Below are 20,835 nucleotides of genomic sequence, written 5' to 3'. Positions count from 1 at the left end.
TTGAAAATAGAATAAAACCCAACCTGTAGAACTACGTTCGTTGCGCGGCACTGACTCATGGGGCTGATCGTGTGTTTCGTTTCAAGTTATCAAGTTTCCTCATAGGTATAAAAATAAAATTGCAAATTATCCAATTATACGTATGTGATAAAATTAATTTGACAACCTCGGTGGCGCAGTGATAAAGTGCTTGCAGAGGCAGGCAGTGCTTGCCTCTGAAGAGAGAGATCCCGGGTTCGATCCCCGGTCGGGTCATGATGGAAAATGATCTTTTTCTGATTGGTCCGGGTCTTGAATGTTTATCTATATATGTATTTGTTATAAAATAGAGTTAGTATCCCATAACACAAGTCACGAACTTACTTTGGGGGCTAGCTCAATCTGTGTGATTTGTCCTAATATATATTTATTTATTAAAAGAAAACTATGAAAAACTATCAAGTATAAAAACGAACTACTGCAGTTTTACAAAGTAGTATTTTATTACTTGTTTGGGACGCCGCCAATGCATGCACCAGACGGGTTATCGGTTTATCAGCCTTCTCATTCTGTGACCATTTCAAAAATTGTTATTTTTTTACCTTCGTATTCACCGTGATTAAGGAGGTAAAAAAAATAATTTTATATGATGATGCTAGGACCGCAACGTAAAAAATAAAGCCACGTGACGTCAACACTCCTTGGGAATATTATTGTTACCTATCAGCTGCCAAGGATACTGTCCTTAGTCGGTTCGTTTGACTTTCCTATAGGGGATGTGCAGTGAGGCTTCCGCCTTATAATAGGACAACATTTTGCAAAACTACAAATTTGCCAATTAGCTCAATTGTTTGTTCTACTTTTCATTATTTATAATAAAAAAGAAATTAGTGTAGTTATGGATATTATGGATTCATTTACTTCTAGGTACTTCAAATTGAAGTGTGGTGTGTTACAATTATAAATCTGGTCAATTTAAGCTAGGTATTAAAAATCATTAATTGTTTATTTCATAATCGGAAATTCTCTTTCTGATCACAAATAACAAAAGATTCAGAGTTATATCTCTCATAAATAGAAATTGATATGAAGACTTGAGAGGCCTTGATTGATATGGTCTGATGATGTCAGAACATAAGTAAGTTTATAAGAACTGAAAAGAAAGACAAAGGACATTGGGAGAAAGTTTGGTGAGACAGATAAAAATGAAATGTATATCCCAAGATAGTACAAAATCTGCAGTATCCCATTAGGTTCTATTTCTGATCACAAGATCATTCATTTATATATCACAATGAGTAAATACGAAGGTTACTCTTAGTAATTTCTGATGATAGAGATCATCAGAAATTACTAACAGTGAAAAAGTGAACAAGTACAAAAGGCCAAAGGTTCGATGTACGACCGCAATGGACCTCATTGCCTTTTAATTAGAGCTAAGGAACTACTATAGGAAGGTTTCCTTCAAAAATACATAAAATTATTTACTGTAATTTTTATAACACATTAACTACTAACTTTGGTAAAATATAAAGTAAAGGCTATATGGTATAAAAACATTGAATTAAAAGGTTGTATATGTAAGTGTGTATGTCATCCCATAAGCCTCTTGGAAAAATTACACATTCATTCTGGAGATGAGAGTTTCAATCGTGTGGGGCGCTATAGACTAAACAATCTAATAAAATAAAATATGTATTACTTGGAAAATACATTGTTTTCATGTGATGGCCAAGTCGATCTATTTATTTAAAACCTAAAAGATATTTAATATTGATATGATAATAACTTGTGTAATAACTTTGTTTAGTTAAGGGACCTTAAGTAGGGACTAAATAAATTAATTGACATGGTATTACATGGATCTCACAACTTTTTACGGTAGAAAAACTGAGCTTGAGACTGAGACTTGGGTTTTTTACAGCATGTTTTTGATGGCATTCATTTTTCGTCAAAACTACTACTACACAATGGTTACGCACAAATTACAATAGGTATAAATTTTTATAACAAACCAGAAATCCCTAATAGATACATGAAGTATGTATGCCACAAAAATACAATACAGAGGAAGAATAGGAGATTAACCAGGCTCCGAAATAAATTATAAAAGTTTTATTATTATATACCTATACAAACTTACTTAGTTTATTTTCCATCAATGTTTTCTCGAAGAACTTTATTCTAAAAGATAAGTACCTATGTGTATCAAATTCGGAATTTAATGTTTGGAAACAAAGAAACATAAATTCGTAGTACATATAAGTTAGTAAATTACAAAACTTACCTCATACAACGCGAAGAAATACTAGATTCCAACAACACTGAAATAAATATTTTCACTCAACTGTAACAAAAGTTTTGTAATGTTTACTGTTCAATTAAATTTTTCCTCTTATTTATCAACTCTTAACTCCAAAAGTCATAGGTATAGCAACTTTTCACTTTGAATTGGAAAGAAATGAAAGCCGTCAAATGAATACGTCAAATTTTTCAACGTCTAAAGTTGTCAGAAATGACTTTATTTTTTTATTGTAGGCATTATAGGCCAAAAAGGTATAGGTACCTACATTGAGTTTGACGATGATATTTGAAGATCTATGCTTGGCACACAGATATTAGAACAATACATTGAAGGCTCTGAGAATGCTGTTATGATAATGATGATAATTGCCAAGCCCGCCAACCTAAAATCTATACTTGCCTTAAGCTACTCCGTTGTACGAAGTACTTACTAAATCCATGACCTATCCAAGTCAACCGACGATGCCAAACAAAGGCGTTTTAATAGTAATGTTCTAATAATTGTGTTTATTAGCAGTCTATTGACAAAGCTTAAGATTTATAGGGTCATTACCCATGGCAAGAGCCTTTATAAACTCTAGCTGTCACGTAGGTGATCGTAGTCATGTCAACCGTGTCAACCAAAACAAAACAATAAACTGTATAGTAGTACCTAGGTACCTACCTAAAACAACAAATGAACTAGGTATATTTTATAATTTTTTGAATATTTTAATAGGTACCTAATTTATAAATATATATTTATATATAGCTATGCTAGAATTAAAGCAACGCTTCCTTTTGAATTCTGTTTTCTTTGAGTTTTATTTCGAAATGTGTTAAATAGAAAGTTGTAAGTTATATTTATTTTGTTATCAAATTTGTACATATACTTACACTCTATCCTAGTGCCAATTCAAAATAAGTTGCCTTATGATGGCATTAGAATGCAGAACTTGCTTAAACACACAAAACTTAAGTCCAATATTCACAATACAAGAACGCGCTGAGAAATATACGGAGGCGATATTCAACGCTTCATCTGTTACGGTAAAAATGAATGACAACCTTCCACAAGTTATGTGTTCCACTTGCATAGATTCCATCAATGAAAACATCAAGTTCAGAAGAAAAGCCCAAGACACAGAAAAAATACTTTTAAACAGACTCAATAATACAAGTTGTGATGTTAAAATTGAACCATCTGACTCTATCAAACTAGAATCCAATGAAAACAACAAATCTATCTTGATTGTTGTGTCTGATTTAGAAGATTTTAAGGATTATGATGACAATGTAACTCTAGACACATTGCAGTACAATTTGAATGAGAAGTTAAGTTCAGAAACCGAAATGCAGTATGGGAATTCTGTTGAACAACAAATTGAAGTTAATAAAGAACTGAAAAGAACTAGATTAAAAAGAAAGGATAATCCATCGAAGATCAATAGGAAAGAAAAAACAGATATAAAAGAAAAAGAGGAGATAGAATGTGAGATTTGCAATAAGATTTTGACATCAAGACTCTCACTGCGGAACCATTACAAGATACATACAGGTTTTGATGTCGTCTGTGAGCACTGCGGTAAAAAGTTCATTACTCGTCGCCTTCTGCTGATGCACTGTAGAGCAAAACATGGCTACGAAAAAACGGACAAATGTTCATATTGTGATTACAAGGCATCCAATGCAGAGCAGGTAAAAATTCATGAACGCACTCATACCGGTGAAAAGCCTTATGTGTGTGCAGAGTGTGGGGCTGGCTTCCACCGCAAGAGTAGCTACTTGCAACATGTAGCTATACACTTGCCCGAGAAAAATGTTCAGTGCGACCAATGTCCGGCCCGGTTCAAGTCAATAACTTTAATGCGCATTCACAAGAACCGTCATCGGGGGCCACAGTATACATACAGATGCACGGTGTGTAACAATTCCTTTGCAAGGCGACGCAACGTTGCGAGACATCTGCAGCGGATACACGGCCTGCAACCGCAGCAGCATATAGATCGTTTGAAGATTTCTTAGCACATAGTACAGTGAGTAACGCACTGGTTAAAATAACACTTTTATTATTGGACAAGGTATGAAAGCACAATATGTTGTTGTTTTGACAAGTAAATCTGTAAAGAGACTTAATGCTGTAACTGGAAATTTATAAATGTTTAGATATTATATAAAATCATTGTATTGTTGTAAGTATATGTTTTAGTTATCCAGAAATAAAATATTTATCTAAATATGTGTTTGAATATCACAAATACTGTAAAACTTTTGCTTTTAATGCTAAAAATACAGTCAATCTATTAAAAGTAGAAAATATTGAGAGCAATGTGTGTTCTTGCAAAGTGCCCTCAAGCTCAAGAAGCTGCCAATACTGAGTGATTTTCAAACAATCTTGACCATATAATAAGGTGTTGTAATGGCAAAAAAGGTTAAAAATCTAAGAATATAATCTCTTTATATAGACTTGTAGAATAAGTTGTGATTTATTATTTCTGAATAAACAAACCTAACTTCTATCTGAAGTTTTTATTATGATTAATCTCAGTTAATCATTTAATTCAATACTTCCTCGTCCATGCTATAATATCTACCCTTTTGAATAAAAAAATCTAATTAGGTCCTAAACATGCTTGGAATATATTTTCAGCAAAAAGTGAACTATTTCAGTCCTAATCAGAGAATTTCTGAATTACATACATTTATTTTAACGGGACATAGTACAAGCCTTTTTTCATTAATGTAGCTGACCTTGGTCCGTGGACCGTGGTCGCAGCCTGAAAATAATTCCTTCTTAATAAAAGTGTTAAGTTTTGTAGATCCGTGATGAGTATGACACGTTGGCTGGACGTAGAAGTGGGCACAGATGAAATAGAAATCAATTCCCTGCCGTCCAACCTGGCGCTGGTGGACGTCAACAATGATAAGGAAGTCAAACTCATTATTGGGGACATTGGAAAGGGTGAAGATGGGCCTAAACTTAAAGTAAGTCTTTTATATTTTATTATTTCTCTCATGATCGCGTGGGTTGCGACGCCGTGAAGCCAAAAAAATATTAAAATGAAGATTAGGCTGTTATTTTACTTGCCTGACGATAACCCTCCTTGGGAATGCTGTCTAAATGTCTAGCAGCTGTCATGACTATTTGTTTGAAATCTATACTATTATTATAAAGCGTTTGTGCGTTTGTATGTTTGAGGCAAGTAATCTCCGAAACTACCGAACCAATTTCAAAAATTATTTCACCATTAGAAATGTACATTATCCAAGATAGCTATAGGCTATATTTTATCTCTAAATTCCCACGGGAGCAAAGCCCCGGGCAACATCTAGTAATAAATAAATAAAGTACGGAGAAGGACATATTGTGCTCTTTCGTCCCGGAAAGATAACAGCTCCCGTGGGAATTATACGCGAGCGGAGCCGCGGACAAAAGCTAGTGAGTAATAGTATATTTTTTGTAGGTATTCAAAGGCACAATGCAGATTTCTGATCAAACGTTGCCAGATCTGCCACTGGGCCTGGTTGGTCTCTATGCCAGTGACGCGGCGAATGTCACACCCGTCATAGCTGTAGCCTTCAGCTCCTGTGTGTACGTGTTCAGGAACTTCAAGATATTCTACAAATATTATTTGCCGTCGTTTGAGCTGAGCACTTGCGAGATGGAAGTTTGGAAACAGGTAATTGTTAATTTTCTCTTTTTCTTCCTTGTGTCGCGTGGGTTTGTTCTTTCCTGGGTTCGTTCGGGACTGTGACGTCGCGAAGCCCAGGGTCAAATAAATAAAAGTAATATTTCGAAGATTCAGCTGTGCTGTGTGATGTTACTGGCCACCAGCCTGAAGTTAATCCGGATTAGAAATCCTGTTGATTGCCTATCGGCTGCCAGATTATGTGTCCCTTATTAGCCTCGTACTACATCCTTATATTTTGTCTACTAGCTTTTGCCCGCGTTTTCCCCCGTATGAGTTATTCTGCGAAAGCGGAATACAAACTTTAATCAATTATAGTCAATTGTGGTTGATTTTTGAAAAAATCCCCTATGTTTGAACGGGAGTCTTTAACTATATATATATACCAAATTTCATCAAAATCGGTCCATCGGTTTAGCTGTGAAAGCGGAACAGACAGACTTTCGCATTTATAATATTAGTACGGATATATATATATATATATATATATATATATATATCACTCTCTTCTAAGTCCACACCAAAAATTACCTCAATCCAATGGTCTGTGTGAAAAAAGGACAGACAAACACACTTTCTTAACAATTTCAAAGTATTGATCAACGATTACAGCTAACAAACCCGTCAAACCACAACCTGGACACAATGACAAGTCTCACAGAGAACCTGAAGGCGATACCTGCTAAGATCCTCACGGCTCAATCCAGAGATTTCCTCGCGATGTCTCCAGAAGAGCAACTGGACTACTTGGAGCAGCTGACGGAGACGCCGTCGTCGAAGGTTCCAGAAATCGCGTGCGTGACAACCCTGAGGTTACATTCCGTAGAGAAGCACGCCATGGCTTGCTTGGTGATTGGCACTGAAGATGGAGAGGTCGTGATAATTGAGCCACAAACTTTCACAGTTGTTTCACAGGTAAAATATGTGCAGTTTTTCTATACCTTATATTATCCAATATACAAATTATTATCGTTAGTATGACTAGCACTGGAGTCAGATAATATTGAAAATGCTAAAAGACTTCATTTTACTACTACTGCCATCTAGCGACAAATAATCGCATACACCTAGTGAACTAAACAGTCAACCCGTTGGTTCCCAAATATATAAGTCTGTGGTTCCCAATATGCTAATGGCGACAGGGATGTATGTATCTTCAGAAATAAATTTAAAATGCATACATATTATGAGATCATCGTGTTAAAACTAATTTTCATCAGGACAGGAATTGATTTTCTTAGAAAGTGTTTACGTTTTCCATTAGACATAGTTGCCACAATTTACTTTACTAAATCATTATGCCATAATGCAGTATGCTATACTACTAATATTATAAATGCACTGGTTTGTGAGGACGTATGTGCGTATGTATGTTTGTATTTGTATGTTTGTTACTCTTTGACGCAAAATCTATTAGAGGGATTGTTATGAAATTTGGTACATAGTTAGAATATAGGAATAACACATAGGGTACTTTTTATTTCGAAATCCCCACGGGAGCGAAGCCCCGGGGCGCACTAATATTACACTATGACTTAAATTTTTATGTTTATAGATACTCGCGCTAGTGAGCGGGTAGCGATTACAGTTTATTAAAAATCAAAAAATATATAAAAAATTTTGATGCACAGGCTAAGGTTTGTTCGGTTAAGAAAACACCATACCAAATGGTGACCACCGGCCTCTACAGCGTGGACTACAGGATCACAATTGCGACGAGGTCGGAACTGACAATAGATATAGATATATAGATAACTATGCACAATATGCACATGTTTGTTTTCACCTTTTATTGATAACCTGTTCATCTTTGCACTGTTGTTTACTACAACGAAATTTTGACCTATATTGATAAATTTTCTGATTATGTTAAAATTAATATTGGTTAGATTTAAAAATAGAAAAAATAAATTATATTCCAATTTTAATTGTCATATGTTTACAGAGAAAAATGCGTGTGCATTCTTAAGAGAGAGTGGACTGAAGGTAGACTGCTGTTCGCCACGGAGGAACACATAATTGCCATCGAAGTGATGCACGCTGACAACACTGTCATGGTCATATGTGCTGATAACACCATGGCTTGTTACAGCAAGAAGGTACATAACGTTGATAGAGGAAATTATAGACATCATGACTTCGCTCGTACAAGAAAAACGCTTATTAGAAATATACGGCACAGAGCTGTTATATTTTTGTCACACGTATATCAGTTTCTATTTAGATGTATTTAGATGTATGTGTAAGTATGTAGATTTCCTTAGGGTATATTATTAGCAAATACATATTCGCCTTTGTGTAAACTACATTTAATTATGCGGTCTTTTCAGAGTTCTTAATGTATGCAATTGGATACCATTATAAAGAAGTCGATAACCCGGAACGTGAGGTTGTAAGCAAAAAACCGTAGATCTTGGATGCATTTTCAAGGCATGCTCAAGTTGATAGTTGTTAACCTTGTGCCCCTAACGAAATTTATTAGCAAAAACTTTTATTCGACACATAAGCTGGAATTTATTTCCAGGGTAGCTTTATAATGGAAAAAGAGATTCAAATACATAAAAAATTTATATATGCACCAGAACATATAACGTCCTCTTTTTTTGGAAGTCCGTTAAAAATACAGACTCAATCCCAAACTCCATGCAACCCAGAGTCAACACCACTAGCGCAAATGCACGAGGAGACCCGACCCCAAAAAACTGGTAGAAGGGTTGGACGAAGAAGAAAATAGCATGCCATATACATTTTACAATGCATGTTATATACATTTAAAAAACCCGCATCAAAATCTGTTGAGTAGTTTAAAAGATATACATGGGTACAAGACCGCGGGATGCGACTTTGTTATACTATGTAATGATAATGTTTATAACAATGCATATATATATTCGTGTCAGGGCAAGAAGCAGTGGTCGTTGAACCTAGAACACCGTCCTGTGGCGATGACCCTGGTGCCAGTTGTCCACCTGGGACTCACCCTCGTCGGTGTTGCGCTCGCGTCGGGTCATGTACAGTTGTATGACGGGAAGGCCAAGAGAGACACTATTTTTGTCAGAGGTTTGTATGCTGTGAGGTCGTAACTATAAGCCATATAGCATATGGTGTACCACCATTTAATATAGTACCACCATATAGTACCTATATGGTGGTACAATTCGGCAAACTGCCGCGGGCGTTCAGACGAAAGGGCTTAAGCTTAGGCCTATTTAATGCCTTTTTCACTGTACACAGTATCACGTCTTCGTCTTTACGGTGTAGACAGAGTGAAAAAGGCATTAATCTACACCGTAAAGACGAAGACGTGATACTCCCCTGGAAGGCTCTAGTTTGAACAGGCGCCCAATCAGAGAGTGTAAAATAAAATTTAAAACGTGTTCTAGTGTAAATAAAGTTAAGTCTTCGTTTTAAATCAACTTATAAGTGGCCAGTATTTACAATATTAGAATGCTTATTTTAAAATTTAGGGTGCAGTCTATCAAGAAAAAGAAGATATTAAATGAACAATGTTGCCAGCCAACAGGAGCCGTCGTTTATTTTTTCACTTTCACATTCAATTTTCATCAACAATTATACGAACGCCTTGCACAAAATAATTCGGTTTTCGATCTTGATATATAATCTACTGTTTTTGTTTTAGATGTGGTGTCGGTAATGAAATTTGGTCAGTTGGGGCAAGAAGAGCACGTACTCATCATTGTCACAGGCAGTAAGTATATTTATTTTATTTAAAAACTTTATTGCACAAAATTACAAAAAAAATGTATAAAAGGTGGACTTAACGCCTATATTATTATACTCTAACTACTAACTAAACTAAATAAACATGAGCAACTAAATAAACTTGAGCGACTTTTAAACTTCAGCATTAGATTCATATTTGGTTTACGTAAATATGATCGACGTTTCATCATTTCGCAGTCAACTCAAGTGGCTCCCTATTAGATACCGTCGTAATCTACATATCCTTTCACTTCTGTACTCGGTTCTTTACAACCCTTATACTCCTCTTTACCTCAAAGAACGTTTCAATTTTCTCAGTGAGGTCAATAATCGCGAGGTACGACATAGCGTTAACTCCTTTCGCCTAGTTATTCCTGTTCACGTGTCCCAGTTCTGTTCCCACTCCTTTACTGTCCAGGCTGCTCGTTTGTGGAATGCATTGCCGGCTGAAATTCGCAACGCCCAAACCTTGTCATCTTTTAGGAAGCAAGTAAAGTCTCATTATATTAATCTTCTTTAATCTATTATATATGTATTCATTGTTCTATAACAACAACATTTACGCTTATCTGTATGTTTATATATTTCTTCTGTATCTTTTTATTTGAATATTTTTTTTGTCTAATTATTTAATACTGTTAAGTTTACTGCACCCTCTTAGTGAACTTGTGTCTCTTTCCATCCAAAGGTTGGCTGGAAGAAATTGCATTAGCGATAAGTCCGCCTTTGCACTCATTATGTTTGAATATCTTGTTGTAACTGTACTCCTTTGTGAATGGTGCAATAAAGAGTTTATCTATCTGTCTATCTCTATACCAGTATATTATACCGATTCTTCTAATTTCCCAATCCTTTTCTAGAACAGACATATTCATTTAATACCAGTAATTGGGGTGGTTCCGCCCTAAAATAGGACCACTCCATATCCTCCCGCAGATGCCGTACGAGGCGACTAAGGGATACACAACCTAGGCAGCTGATAGGCAACCATAGCATAGAGGGTCAGGAAGGATGCCGGTTGTAAAATCACAGTCGAATTGTAATCCCACGGGAGCGAAGCCCCGGGGCGCAGCTAGTAGTTTTTTATGTATATGTAGAAGTTAGCAAGACTTTTATAAACCTCATGCAGCATCTCTTATGAGCTGCAAGAAAAAGAACCTCTGTGAAAAAGAGAAAAAAGATGGAGACACTAAATTATATATTATTCCAGGTGGGAATCTCATGCTAAAGATATTAAAACGCACGGCCGACTTCAACGGAGAGGCGGCCGGCTTGGAAGCCCCACAGGCCAATGCGAAGCCCTGGCTTATACCCAAGAAGTCCAAGCTTTTCATTGAGCAGTCCGTGAGGGAGAGGGAGAATGCCGTCGGTGAGTTTTAGATAAGGACAGCGGCGTGTCGTGACCTAGATTGGAAACCACTCCATATCGTCTCGTGATAGTCGTAATGAGGTGACTAAGGACTAATTTTGGCAGATAGTCAACAATAGCATCTCCAATGAGGGTTTATGTGAGGCAGGCCGATCGTAAAATCACAGCCGATTCTTTAAAATTTTAATAGTTTACACTGACCTGGGTTGCGCGGGTTCACACCCACGAATGAGCTGGGAACACGCGAGGATGAAAGAGAAAGTTGGACAAGGACAGCCTGTTACTTTGGTAAATGCTTCTCAAATTAATGCTCAAACTCAGAAACTACAATGTTTTAATTAGGCTGCTGGTCGAGTGGTTAAGTGTTCTCAAATTCGAATCCCACTTATGCCACACGAATGAATTTCACCACTTTCTTCCGATGAAGGAAAACGTGAGGTGTATTTACGTTTACTGTCAATAGATGGCGGTAGTCGTAAAAGACATTATATCTTTACGATCTGAATAAAGTAGGTCCAAGCTTAGGAATAACACTCGATAAGGAAGAAGACATGAACACTCTGTGAGAGAGAGAGAAAATGTCGTCAGTGTATTGTTAGACAAGGATAGCATATTTTGTTGTTATCTTTTTAAGCTACTGATATCTCGTCAAGGAACTGACAAGGGGGCACCATATAGTTGTATTAAGTGATAATATCTATCTATATCCTACTAATATTATGAATAATGGTTGGGCCCTAAAATAGGACCACTGCATATCCTCCCGTAGATGCCGTATGGGGCAGCTGATAGGCAACAATATCCAAATCTCCGTTTTAGAAAGGTTACTTTAAAAAATATTTGTGTTATATAATTTAACGAATCGGGTTTCTGCGACAGACAACTGTGTTTTTTTTTAAATTTATTTCATAAGGTGTGCAAAACTGGTTACAGCCATTACATTACACAAAACAAAGCATTATAATTAAGAACTGGGTTGTACCCCAAAACATACACACTCAGACAGTTTATAAATTAGAAACGTAAACAAAGAAAATACAATATTGAGAAGCAATAGATATTAAAACAAACAACAACAATACAAAACCTACTATTATTATTAAAGGTTATAGAATAGAATATTATTTATTGCATACACACACCCAATAAACCTTTTACTAACATAAACTTAACGCTAAAACTGAAGTGAAGGTGAAGGTTCAGTGTTATTGGATTGCGGGGGTTTTGTATGTAATATTTGATCAAAATCAAAATCAAATCATTTATTCAGAAAGTAGGCCTTCACAGGCACTTTTTCACGTCATATTCTAAATTAAATGATGTTTACCAAAGCTACAAACTACTAGCATTTCGGAACGACCACTGCTGAGAAGAAATGCCGAAAGAAACTCAAACAGTGTTGGTCCCTATTTGAATATTTGTTCATCAATGCGTCACCTTAAACCCAAGTCTTTATTGGTAGCTATGCACGAGACTTTCCAACTGGAGTTGAATAGATTGCGACTCCTTGCAGCCAAGACGCTTCTAGAAGCCCATCTCAAGAGCGACAACAGCATTGCTGTCGGCGCCATGGAGCCGGTCAAAATGACTGCCGAGGTATATAGATTTACAACATTTTTTCTGCCATAATTTATGTGCTCATTAATCAGCACACTGGTACAGGAATTTGCGGAGAAAAATAAGAAGAATATTATTTTTACTTCCAATTCTGTATTTGTATGTACCATACAAGTTTTCTTGTATTTGTATATATCATACAAATTGGAATGAAAGTATACCTCAGTCTATAGGAAAATCTGACGAAATCAAATTTAAATTCAATTTCACACTTGCAACTTATATATTCATAAATTAAATATATATAAATATATATTAGGACAAATCACACAGATTGAGCTAGCCCCAAAGTATGTTCTTGTGTTATGGGATACTAACTCAACAATACTATATTTTATAACAAATACATATATAGATAAACATCCAAGACCAAGAAAAAGATCGTTTTACATCATGACCCGACCGGGGATCGAACCCGGGACCTCGGTTCAGTGGCAAGAACTTTACCACTGTGCCACCAAGGTCGTCAAATTAGACGTTCACAAGCACTTTTTCTCTCAACGCTACAAACTACTAGCGTTTCGGAAGTACCTCCGCTGAAAACAAATGCCAAAAGAAACAATCATTTAAACAGTATTGGTGAATATAATTCCAGAAGTTTTTTCAACAGTGGAAGTGACGATTCTTATACTTATTATAACAACTTTTGTTACACAATAGGTTTTTTTGCGATGGTGGTGTAATGGTTAAGCCTGTGATCCAAAGGTCCAAAGGTCTCAGGTTCGGATCCTACTCGTGCCATATGAGTTTGTATACCAATCGGACTCATATATAGTAGTTTTCATAGACCACCACTTGCTTCCAGTAAAGGAAAACATCGTGAGGAAACCTGCACACTGGTGGACAGTTTAGTTCACTAGTGTGTATGCGACTACCTGCCACTATATGGCAGTAAGTAGTCGTAAAAGTCATGTCAGATGCCTTTAGGCGATTTGAATAAAATCTGACACCAGTGTTAGCATAGCAATAACACACTCGATATGATGATGATTTATTTACTTTGCAGGTGGAAGGGTTAGGTCCAGTTTTCCGTGTAGCCTTGATAATAGAGAACACATCTACGGACAAAGCTGTGATCGGACTGTCTATTCTGTTTCACGTGCACACCACCAACTATAAGGTGTCCAATCCTTACATCAAGGTAGGTCAGAAGTTCCCATTGTCTATGGATTTTATTGATTGATTTCTTTGATTTGAGTGTGTATCTGTATGTCTGTCCGTCCATGGTGTCGCAGCGACCAACGGCTGAATTATATGATATGAAGCCGGGACGAGTCGCTAGTCCATACTAGTGCGTACTTGTGATGTGAAATGCGAAATTCTATCTGTCTGTCTGTTACGTTTTCACTCCTAAACCGTTGGATCGATATTGATGATATTTAAAATACATTTAGGTACCTAGTTAAAACGTGCGATAGATTTTCGCGTTGAAGTATGAACTGATAAATAAATCAGGCTAGATATAAATCACCAAATTAAGAGATATAAATCTCTTGACAGGTGCCATTGATATCCCCTGGAGGCAAGGCGAAGTTCCCTACAAAGGTGGAAGAAGTTTTTGGGGATGATCTCCACCCCGAGTTGCTGTTCAGGGCTGTGACGGGGCAGGGGGGAGAAAGATCTTTGTTGAAGGTCAGGTTCCATTGTTTTACTAGTTTTAGAGCCGGTTCCCGTTCCCGTTATCGATACCATTTATTACATAATTTTGGTTGACCATAATGTACGTCATATTTGTAGGTTCTCCTGCTGAAAGCTGGTCAGTGTTCGCCCGTGTTGGCGGCGACTGTACAGATGCCACCCACCGACCCAATGCTACTGCCGTACGACAAAATGCAGGGAGACGACTTCCAACAAGATTTGCTGGCTGTTTAACTGTTTTTGTGTTAATACGCCGCTAGATGGCGTTAATTGTATAAAGGTGTGGGCTCGGCCCATTGCTCCGTCCGTTTTATTATTATAATGTTTTAATTGATTGATGATATATGTTCTTCTTCATAGTCGTATTCCTCATGGCTGTGTGTGTTTCATTCCACGTGATGACCACGACATTACGTGGAATGAAACACACAACAACTTTCTTGACATTATTAATGGAGTGGTTTACCATTGCCTTCTCCATTTCACACACAAGTGAATTCGAATTGTGACAAGTGAATTTCGACCAGTGTGCAGGTTTTCTCACGATGTTTTCCTTCACCGGAAGCAAGTGGTGGTCGATGAAAACTACTATACGTGAGTCAGATTAGTATACAAACTCATGTGGCACGAGTAGGATTCGAACTTGGGAACTTTCAATCCACAGGCGGGCATCTTAACCATTACACCACCGCACGGTGATATATCCATTTGATTAAATAATATAGATAAAATGAATGAAATAATAAAACCAACACAGCTCACCACTTCCTCAGCAACCGGGTGGTCCGTAATTGGAATAGATTACCAGAGGAAGTTGTTTCTGCACCATCAATAAATTCTTTTAAAAATAGACTTGATAAGTGGATAGAAGTGAACCAATGTGTCTCTGTTATATAAAATCTGAATCAATATAAAGTTATTAATTGATGTCAGTGATGTGACTTTTTATAGGGAAATATCTAAAAACTTTCAACGCTGCTTGATATAGACATATCAGCTGCTGAAGCTGAATGTCTATTACTCAATAAATAAATAAATAATTGGGGTCTAACTAGCTATCTTGATGCTTTCTCTACATTATGATATGATAATTGCACGACAAGCCATCGGTTCACGACAGGCCATCGGTTCTGAGTACTTAATTCCAGTATTTCTTGCTTTGCGGGTTTGATGCACCGGATCCTAACTAACATTATAAATGCGAAAGTAAGATTGTTTGTTTGTTACCTCTTCACGCTATATCTACACAACCAATATTCTTGGAATTTTGCATACGTGTAGTATGAAGTATGGGGAATGACCTTACCTACCCTACATACCTTTTATCCCGGAAAATTATACAATATCAATAGCAATCATGATCTAGTGAAAATTTTAACAACAGACTAGTTCACAGTTCTAGAGAATAAGAACTTCGTTACAAAAGCTTTTGTAAAAAGATTCAAACCAATCGCAAAAAGAACTTTACTATGAAAATATTTTTTCTTATGCGATATAACTACCTAGTTTTGTGAGAGTTTTGTACGCGGACTAAACGACTAGGTAAGCACCTAAATAGTTGTTTTATTTTTGATTGCTATATTGTTTATTGTATATTGTTTCTATTTGATAAACTCGTAAACTATAGCATAGCTTTTCTAAACATGAAGAGGAATACGAAGCTCATTGAAAAATTCACACGGGATAAGGCAACTAAATAATTATTTCAGTGATAATCTATATTTATATACTATTATTATAAAGAGGTAAGCGTTTGTGAGTTTGTATGTTTAAGGCGGATAAAACTTCTATCACCACTAGAAAGGTATATTATCCATGATTGATATAGGCTATATTTTTTCTCAAAATTACCACGGGAGCGAAGCCCCGGGCAACATCTAGTAGTAAATACTTACACTGCAACATACGTGTATATATCTAATGTACGAGTACAATGAATCATGAATCAGATCCGATGTTGAGATATGGCCACGTCACCAGAGATAGCTTCGCCTAATCTAAATCTGTGGCAACATGACTAAGGCACTGTTTCTGTTGGTTAGACCATCAGTGATATGTTAAAAAAATCTGCCAATTTACGTAACCCTATTCACTTCTTCGTTGTGATCTCATCCCTTGGCGATTTCATGACGTATAAATATAATTTTATTGACTGCCTCAGACAGTAATAGGTATACGTTATACCGGTTGGACATTATCGCTGAACAGTTAGGCCGAACTTGGGCGGATTCGGCATACATTGGTGGTTTTCATTACGGTAAATATAAGCTCTCATACAAACTAGACAATGTTCATTCATTTTGCATCTGTCCGAGTTCGACGATAGTGACGTTCGACTTTCATTTCGTGTGCAAGAACTACAGTCACTGACAGCAACAACGTGCCCGATATGTTATTGACAGTTCCACACATTGCCGTGGGGCTTTGTTATAATATTAGAAAAAAAAAATGTAACAAACAATAATGGTAAACCCTTCTGGCATGATAGGGACCAACACTGTTCAAATGAGTTTCCTTCGGCATTTCTTCACAGCAGTGGTCGTTCCGAAATGCCAGTAGTTTGTGAGAAATTACTATATAAAATTTGATGTGAAAAAGTGCCTAAAGTGCTATCGCGTAATCTATTTGGACAAAACCATTATCACACGTCATCGTTATACGAGAATGAAGCCACACACTCAGACAGATGCCGACGCAAATGCACGAGCATTGCACGGTTTGTATGAGAGCTTATATTTACCGCAGTGAAAAATCGGCATTGTATGACGAACCCGCGAACGTTTGTTTGCCGCCAGCCATGTGTAGCCGGCATGATATAGCCACGTGTTGTGTTTTAGTTACGTACGTGTTAGTCTGTCTACATTACTCATAATGTATTTAAGATTTTATCGGCTATTTATAGATCAACCAGTGATAAAGTCATTATCACTTGTAAAATATTTAGTTGACTAAGACTGGGGACTGACTAAGGGATTGTTGCATATGTATGATACACGAATTCTTGCTGTATTCCATCTGCAAGGGCCTGTCTATACATTTTCTTATTTTGCTAATACCCGATGGGATTAATATTCATATTGGACCTAATTATAAACAGTGTGCCTATTGCTAAGATAATTAATGTGCAATATGAATGGCAAGAAACACTTTGATTTTGAATTTGAAGAATTTTTCACATTCCTATTGAAAATGTTAATCATTGTTAGTCGTTGTAGGTATCGTTCTATTCCGAATCATGAGCCTCATCAAACCCTACTTAATCTAACTGTACACCGTAAAAGTAGATCAACGGAAACTTCGTCTAATTTCGATTTAGTCAGATCACTATTATAATTAAATTGAGATAACTTCTAACAGGATAATCTAGTCCAACTTTGATAAAACTAAATAAATAAAATCACAATCAGAAATTAGGCCTTCACAGGCACTTTTATCACGTCATATTCAAAATTAAATGATATTTACCAAAGCTACAAACTACTAGCATTTCGGAACGACGACTGCTGAGAAGAAATGCCGAAAGAAACTCATTCAAACAGTGTTGTATTGTGTTAAAAACAAATATAGGTATGCACTTTTAGTAGTTACAAACTGAAAGTGCAAAGGTTGGTACTATGTACCGTTAGAATAAAATTACGTGTAGGTACTTCGAGGCCTTTAGATATGTATGAGTACTAAGTCAACAAGAAAAAATCATTCCAAATTTGTCCCTATTACCGCGGCCGGGATGAAGATCATATGCGGTTTACTGCCTAGCCATGTTAGTGTAAGCGTGTTGCAAGTTTAAAAGCGTTATCCTTCAGCGCAGTCGAGTAAATACAACCACATTCATAACTTATAGGAAGTCAACGTGTTTGTTGTCAATCAGATATACTTACGATATCAGATATAGGTACCTATGAGATACACGGGAGTGGCGGAAGATAGGATTTGGCGGGAAATTTCCGCAAAATGTTTTCGATAAAAATTGCAACTTTTTGACCTATTTTACAACAGAAGTGTTGATAAACAGGTGCATAGCTATCTAATATTTTTATTTCTATTTATCGATAAGTTTATCTGATAAGTATTTCCGATGTATTTCGAAATTCCATAAGTACTTACTTAAGCTAAGCATGATACTTATATGTAATATTAATTTGTGTGTTTATTGCAACTTTTTACTCTACCCTTATCCTTACAAATATGTAAGTTTTATAATAATAAAACAAAGTCCTAACCTAACCTAACCTACCATCAACTATAACAAAACGATTCAATTGTAGGGCAGTTCAGTTTAGGAACCTAAAATGAATCGCGTTATTTGGTACCACCAACTAATCTTAACAAAGTCTCATTTGAATCGTAAGGAGTGAATGAAATAAATTAAAAAAAAAACAAAAATTGTCTCTGAATCGTAAACCCCAGTGACAGTAGCCAAATGTAAGAAAGAGATAAGGCTATACGATGTCGATATATTTTATCTCGTTTCAAGAGTTGCTGTGGGATTTCTTTCGTGGAAATCTATCTGAAATGGTAACGTTGTTTATTTGAATCGCCAACAGTTAAGCGATCCAGTTAACGTTCTTAATGCACATCATGGTACGGAATTGTATGCAAAATGTTTTGGTCACTACCTATCTATAATGGATCGTTATATCATCTTGATGGTACGAATTAGCGATGTAGATCAGTTTAGGTCCTGAACTGAATCGCAAAGAGATGATGGTAAGCCCCCTATACAGCGTCTGTATTTATTATGTTTTTTTAAGGTCCATGTAGTACCTATTTGATTCATATTATTAATGAGAGTTCCTTTATTCCACCATGATTCTCGTCTTTTTGTTTGTATCCTCACTTTAGAGACCCCATAGTAAAATTTGAATTGTTAAAAATCGGTTTATGTCCGACGACGGGACTATGTCCATACCAAATTTCATCAGAATCGGTCCAGTGTTTTAGCCGCGTGTTCTCAAATATATGAATTTGTTTTGATCAACCCCATCGCAAACGTAAAGAGTGCTTTAACTATAAATTAGTGACTGTACCTACATCTGTGTCTGTCAGTGTCATTTACATTCTTATGCAATACCTATATTAGTTCCCAAACTGATGACATTTAATTAAGTATAATTAAAAAATTTGCGCCGCTTCTTCGTCACGTGTGCTTTGGAAGTCGGCAGTAGGCTTAGTTTTTAGTAATTATTTTAGTTATAAGTAATTTTTTTATGTCTCGTATAAGTGACGTACCATCCTAAGTTTAATAAAGAACTTTGAATTTTGATTTAGTTTTTTTTGTTACCAAGTTTTGTTAGCCATGATGTCAAGGATTATTTTTTTAAGTATTTACATAGTCTTCTACACGTTACATATACGTATAATACTACAGGTGTATATATTATGATTATTATAACCACAATAATAATTATAGCCGTGACTTAGGTCAACTGGCTACTAGCTTTAATATTAACAGTTAGTTTAGTTTTAGGTGAAACCTCACCTGTCCCGCTCTCTCTCTCTGACTGTAATAAAATCCTGAAATTTATTTTAATACTCGGTTTCTTGGTTAAAATCCTAAGACAGTAGAATATTTTTAATTGTAAGTACCTACTACCTTTTCTTGCGACTTCTCGTGTGTAAAAATCAATTTTATCTATAAATCTAGAGCAGGTGAAGAAGTGGTGCAACAACACAACAAACTTGACCACAGCCTTTTCTCCAAGGACGTCAATGAACAATTTGTGAAATTTCATTTCTGAATATCAGATTGTCTGTCTTTCTCTCTCTGTCCAAGTGATTTCGTGTATGCATATCGGCCTAGATAGCCCAGTAGTGGAAAATAATTGTGTTTAGATATTTATTATTATAGCATTATTATAGCATTATAATATATTTATTATTATATTATTAAAGCGCATCATCAGGGCCTGCTTTACTACTTTTTATCTTTATTCTCCACCTGTGTTATGTTTCCTAAGATAATTACAGCTAGGCGAGACGAATGGTTCTATAGAAAAAATTGCACAGGAACCAACCACATAGGAATTCTTTAACTAAAACGACGCCAACCCCATCGAATTAATTTTGGCCCATACACGTTGCATTCCGACTGGAAAGTGTAATATGATTTTTTGCAAGCCTGTATCTGTGAGTTATCGTTATCAGTGGATTTTAGATTACATCCGATAAGGACACAAACTTTATTAAGTGTATAAAATGATAGTGTTTATTTTTATTTACGTTTTCCGTAGGGTTGGCTACTTTGAGTATTATTTTTTCATTATCATAATTAATAAATTATAAATGCATTTCTACTTATATATACTTATGCAATTTTCCAGAACTAACTCTGCGTACCTACTTACCTCTATATAATGACTTTCACTCTATCAATATTTCCACAAAAAATAAAAAATATTGCTGAAATGTTACATATTATACTATACATACATGGAAAGTACATAATTTTAGTGCTTGTTTCGCTTGTTTAGTTTTTGGGTTCAGTACGCAACACTTTGCTGAAATCCTATAATTTTTTTTTTCATAGTTTTCCACAAG

The 20,835-nt window shown here is 36.0% G+C and overlaps 3 protein-coding genes across 9 annotated transcripts in view; 2 read left to right on the top strand and 1 right to left on the bottom strand.

The window, feature by feature from the left end:
- Exn (Ephexin) overlaps nt 1-2,448 on the bottom strand; it is a 105,202-nt gene extending 102,754 nt beyond the window's left edge. For 2 of the 3 annotated variants that reach the window (XM_053769891.1, XM_053769890.1), the window contains exon 1: nt 2,267-2,434. The gene's annotated coding sequence lies outside the window, so the exon portion shown is untranslated. Of the gene's footprint in view, nt 1-2,266 lie in introns of all 3 variants that reach the window. The other variant, XM_053769888.2, reaches the window with a different exon arrangement.
- The window catches only part of BBS1 (Bardet-Biedl syndrome 1), a 54,655-nt gene extending 40,019 nt beyond the window's left edge, over nt 1-14,636 (top strand). Inside the window, exons 1-13 of one of the 5 annotated variants that reach the window (XM_053769905.1) lie at nt 2,867-2,968; nt 5,082-5,247; nt 5,727-5,942; nt 6,564-6,866; nt 7,583-7,671; nt 7,897-8,050; nt 8,852-9,011; nt 9,592-9,660; nt 10,885-11,043; nt 12,506-12,639; nt 13,667-13,801; nt 14,161-14,292; nt 14,398-14,636. In XM_053769905.1, coding sequence (XP_053625880.1) covers nt 5,089-5,247; nt 5,727-5,942; nt 6,564-6,866; nt 7,583-7,671; nt 7,897-8,050; nt 8,852-9,011; nt 9,592-9,660; nt 10,885-11,043; nt 12,506-12,639; nt 13,667-13,801; nt 14,161-14,292; nt 14,398-14,532 — 1,845 coding nt within the window. In that variant the 5' untranslated portion in view covers nt 2,867-2,968; nt 5,082-5,088 and the 3' untranslated portion in view covers nt 14,533-14,636. Of the gene's footprint in view, nt 1-2,866; nt 3,116-5,073; nt 5,248-5,726; nt 5,943-6,563; nt 6,867-7,582; nt 7,672-7,896; nt 8,051-8,851; nt 9,012-9,591; nt 9,661-10,884; nt 11,044-12,505; nt 12,640-13,666; nt 13,802-14,160; nt 14,293-14,397 lie in introns of those variants that run through there. The other 4 variants (XM_053769906.1, XM_053769903.2, XM_053769904.2 and 1 more) reach the window with 4 other exon arrangements.
- LOC128683868 (zinc finger protein 182-like) lies at nt 3,112-4,792 on the top strand. Its single transcript, XM_053769911.2, has one exon. It carries the CDS (start codon nt 3,196-3,198, stop codon nt 4,285-4,287), a length of 1,092 nt encoding a protein of 363 aa, XP_053625886.1. The 5' UTR covers nt 3,112-3,195; the 3' UTR covers nt 4,288-4,792.
- Nucleotides 14,637-20,835: the final 6,199 nt, after the last annotated feature.

This window comes from Plodia interpunctella, chromosome 3 (genome assembly GCF_027563975.2).
Source record: "Plodia interpunctella isolate USDA-ARS_2022_Savannah chromosome 3, ilPloInte3.2, whole genome shotgun sequence".
Classification (NCBI taxonomy): Eukaryota; Metazoa; Arthropoda; class Insecta; order Lepidoptera; family Pyralidae; genus Plodia; species Plodia interpunctella.
This window is presented reverse-complemented; position numbering and strand designations above follow the sequence as displayed.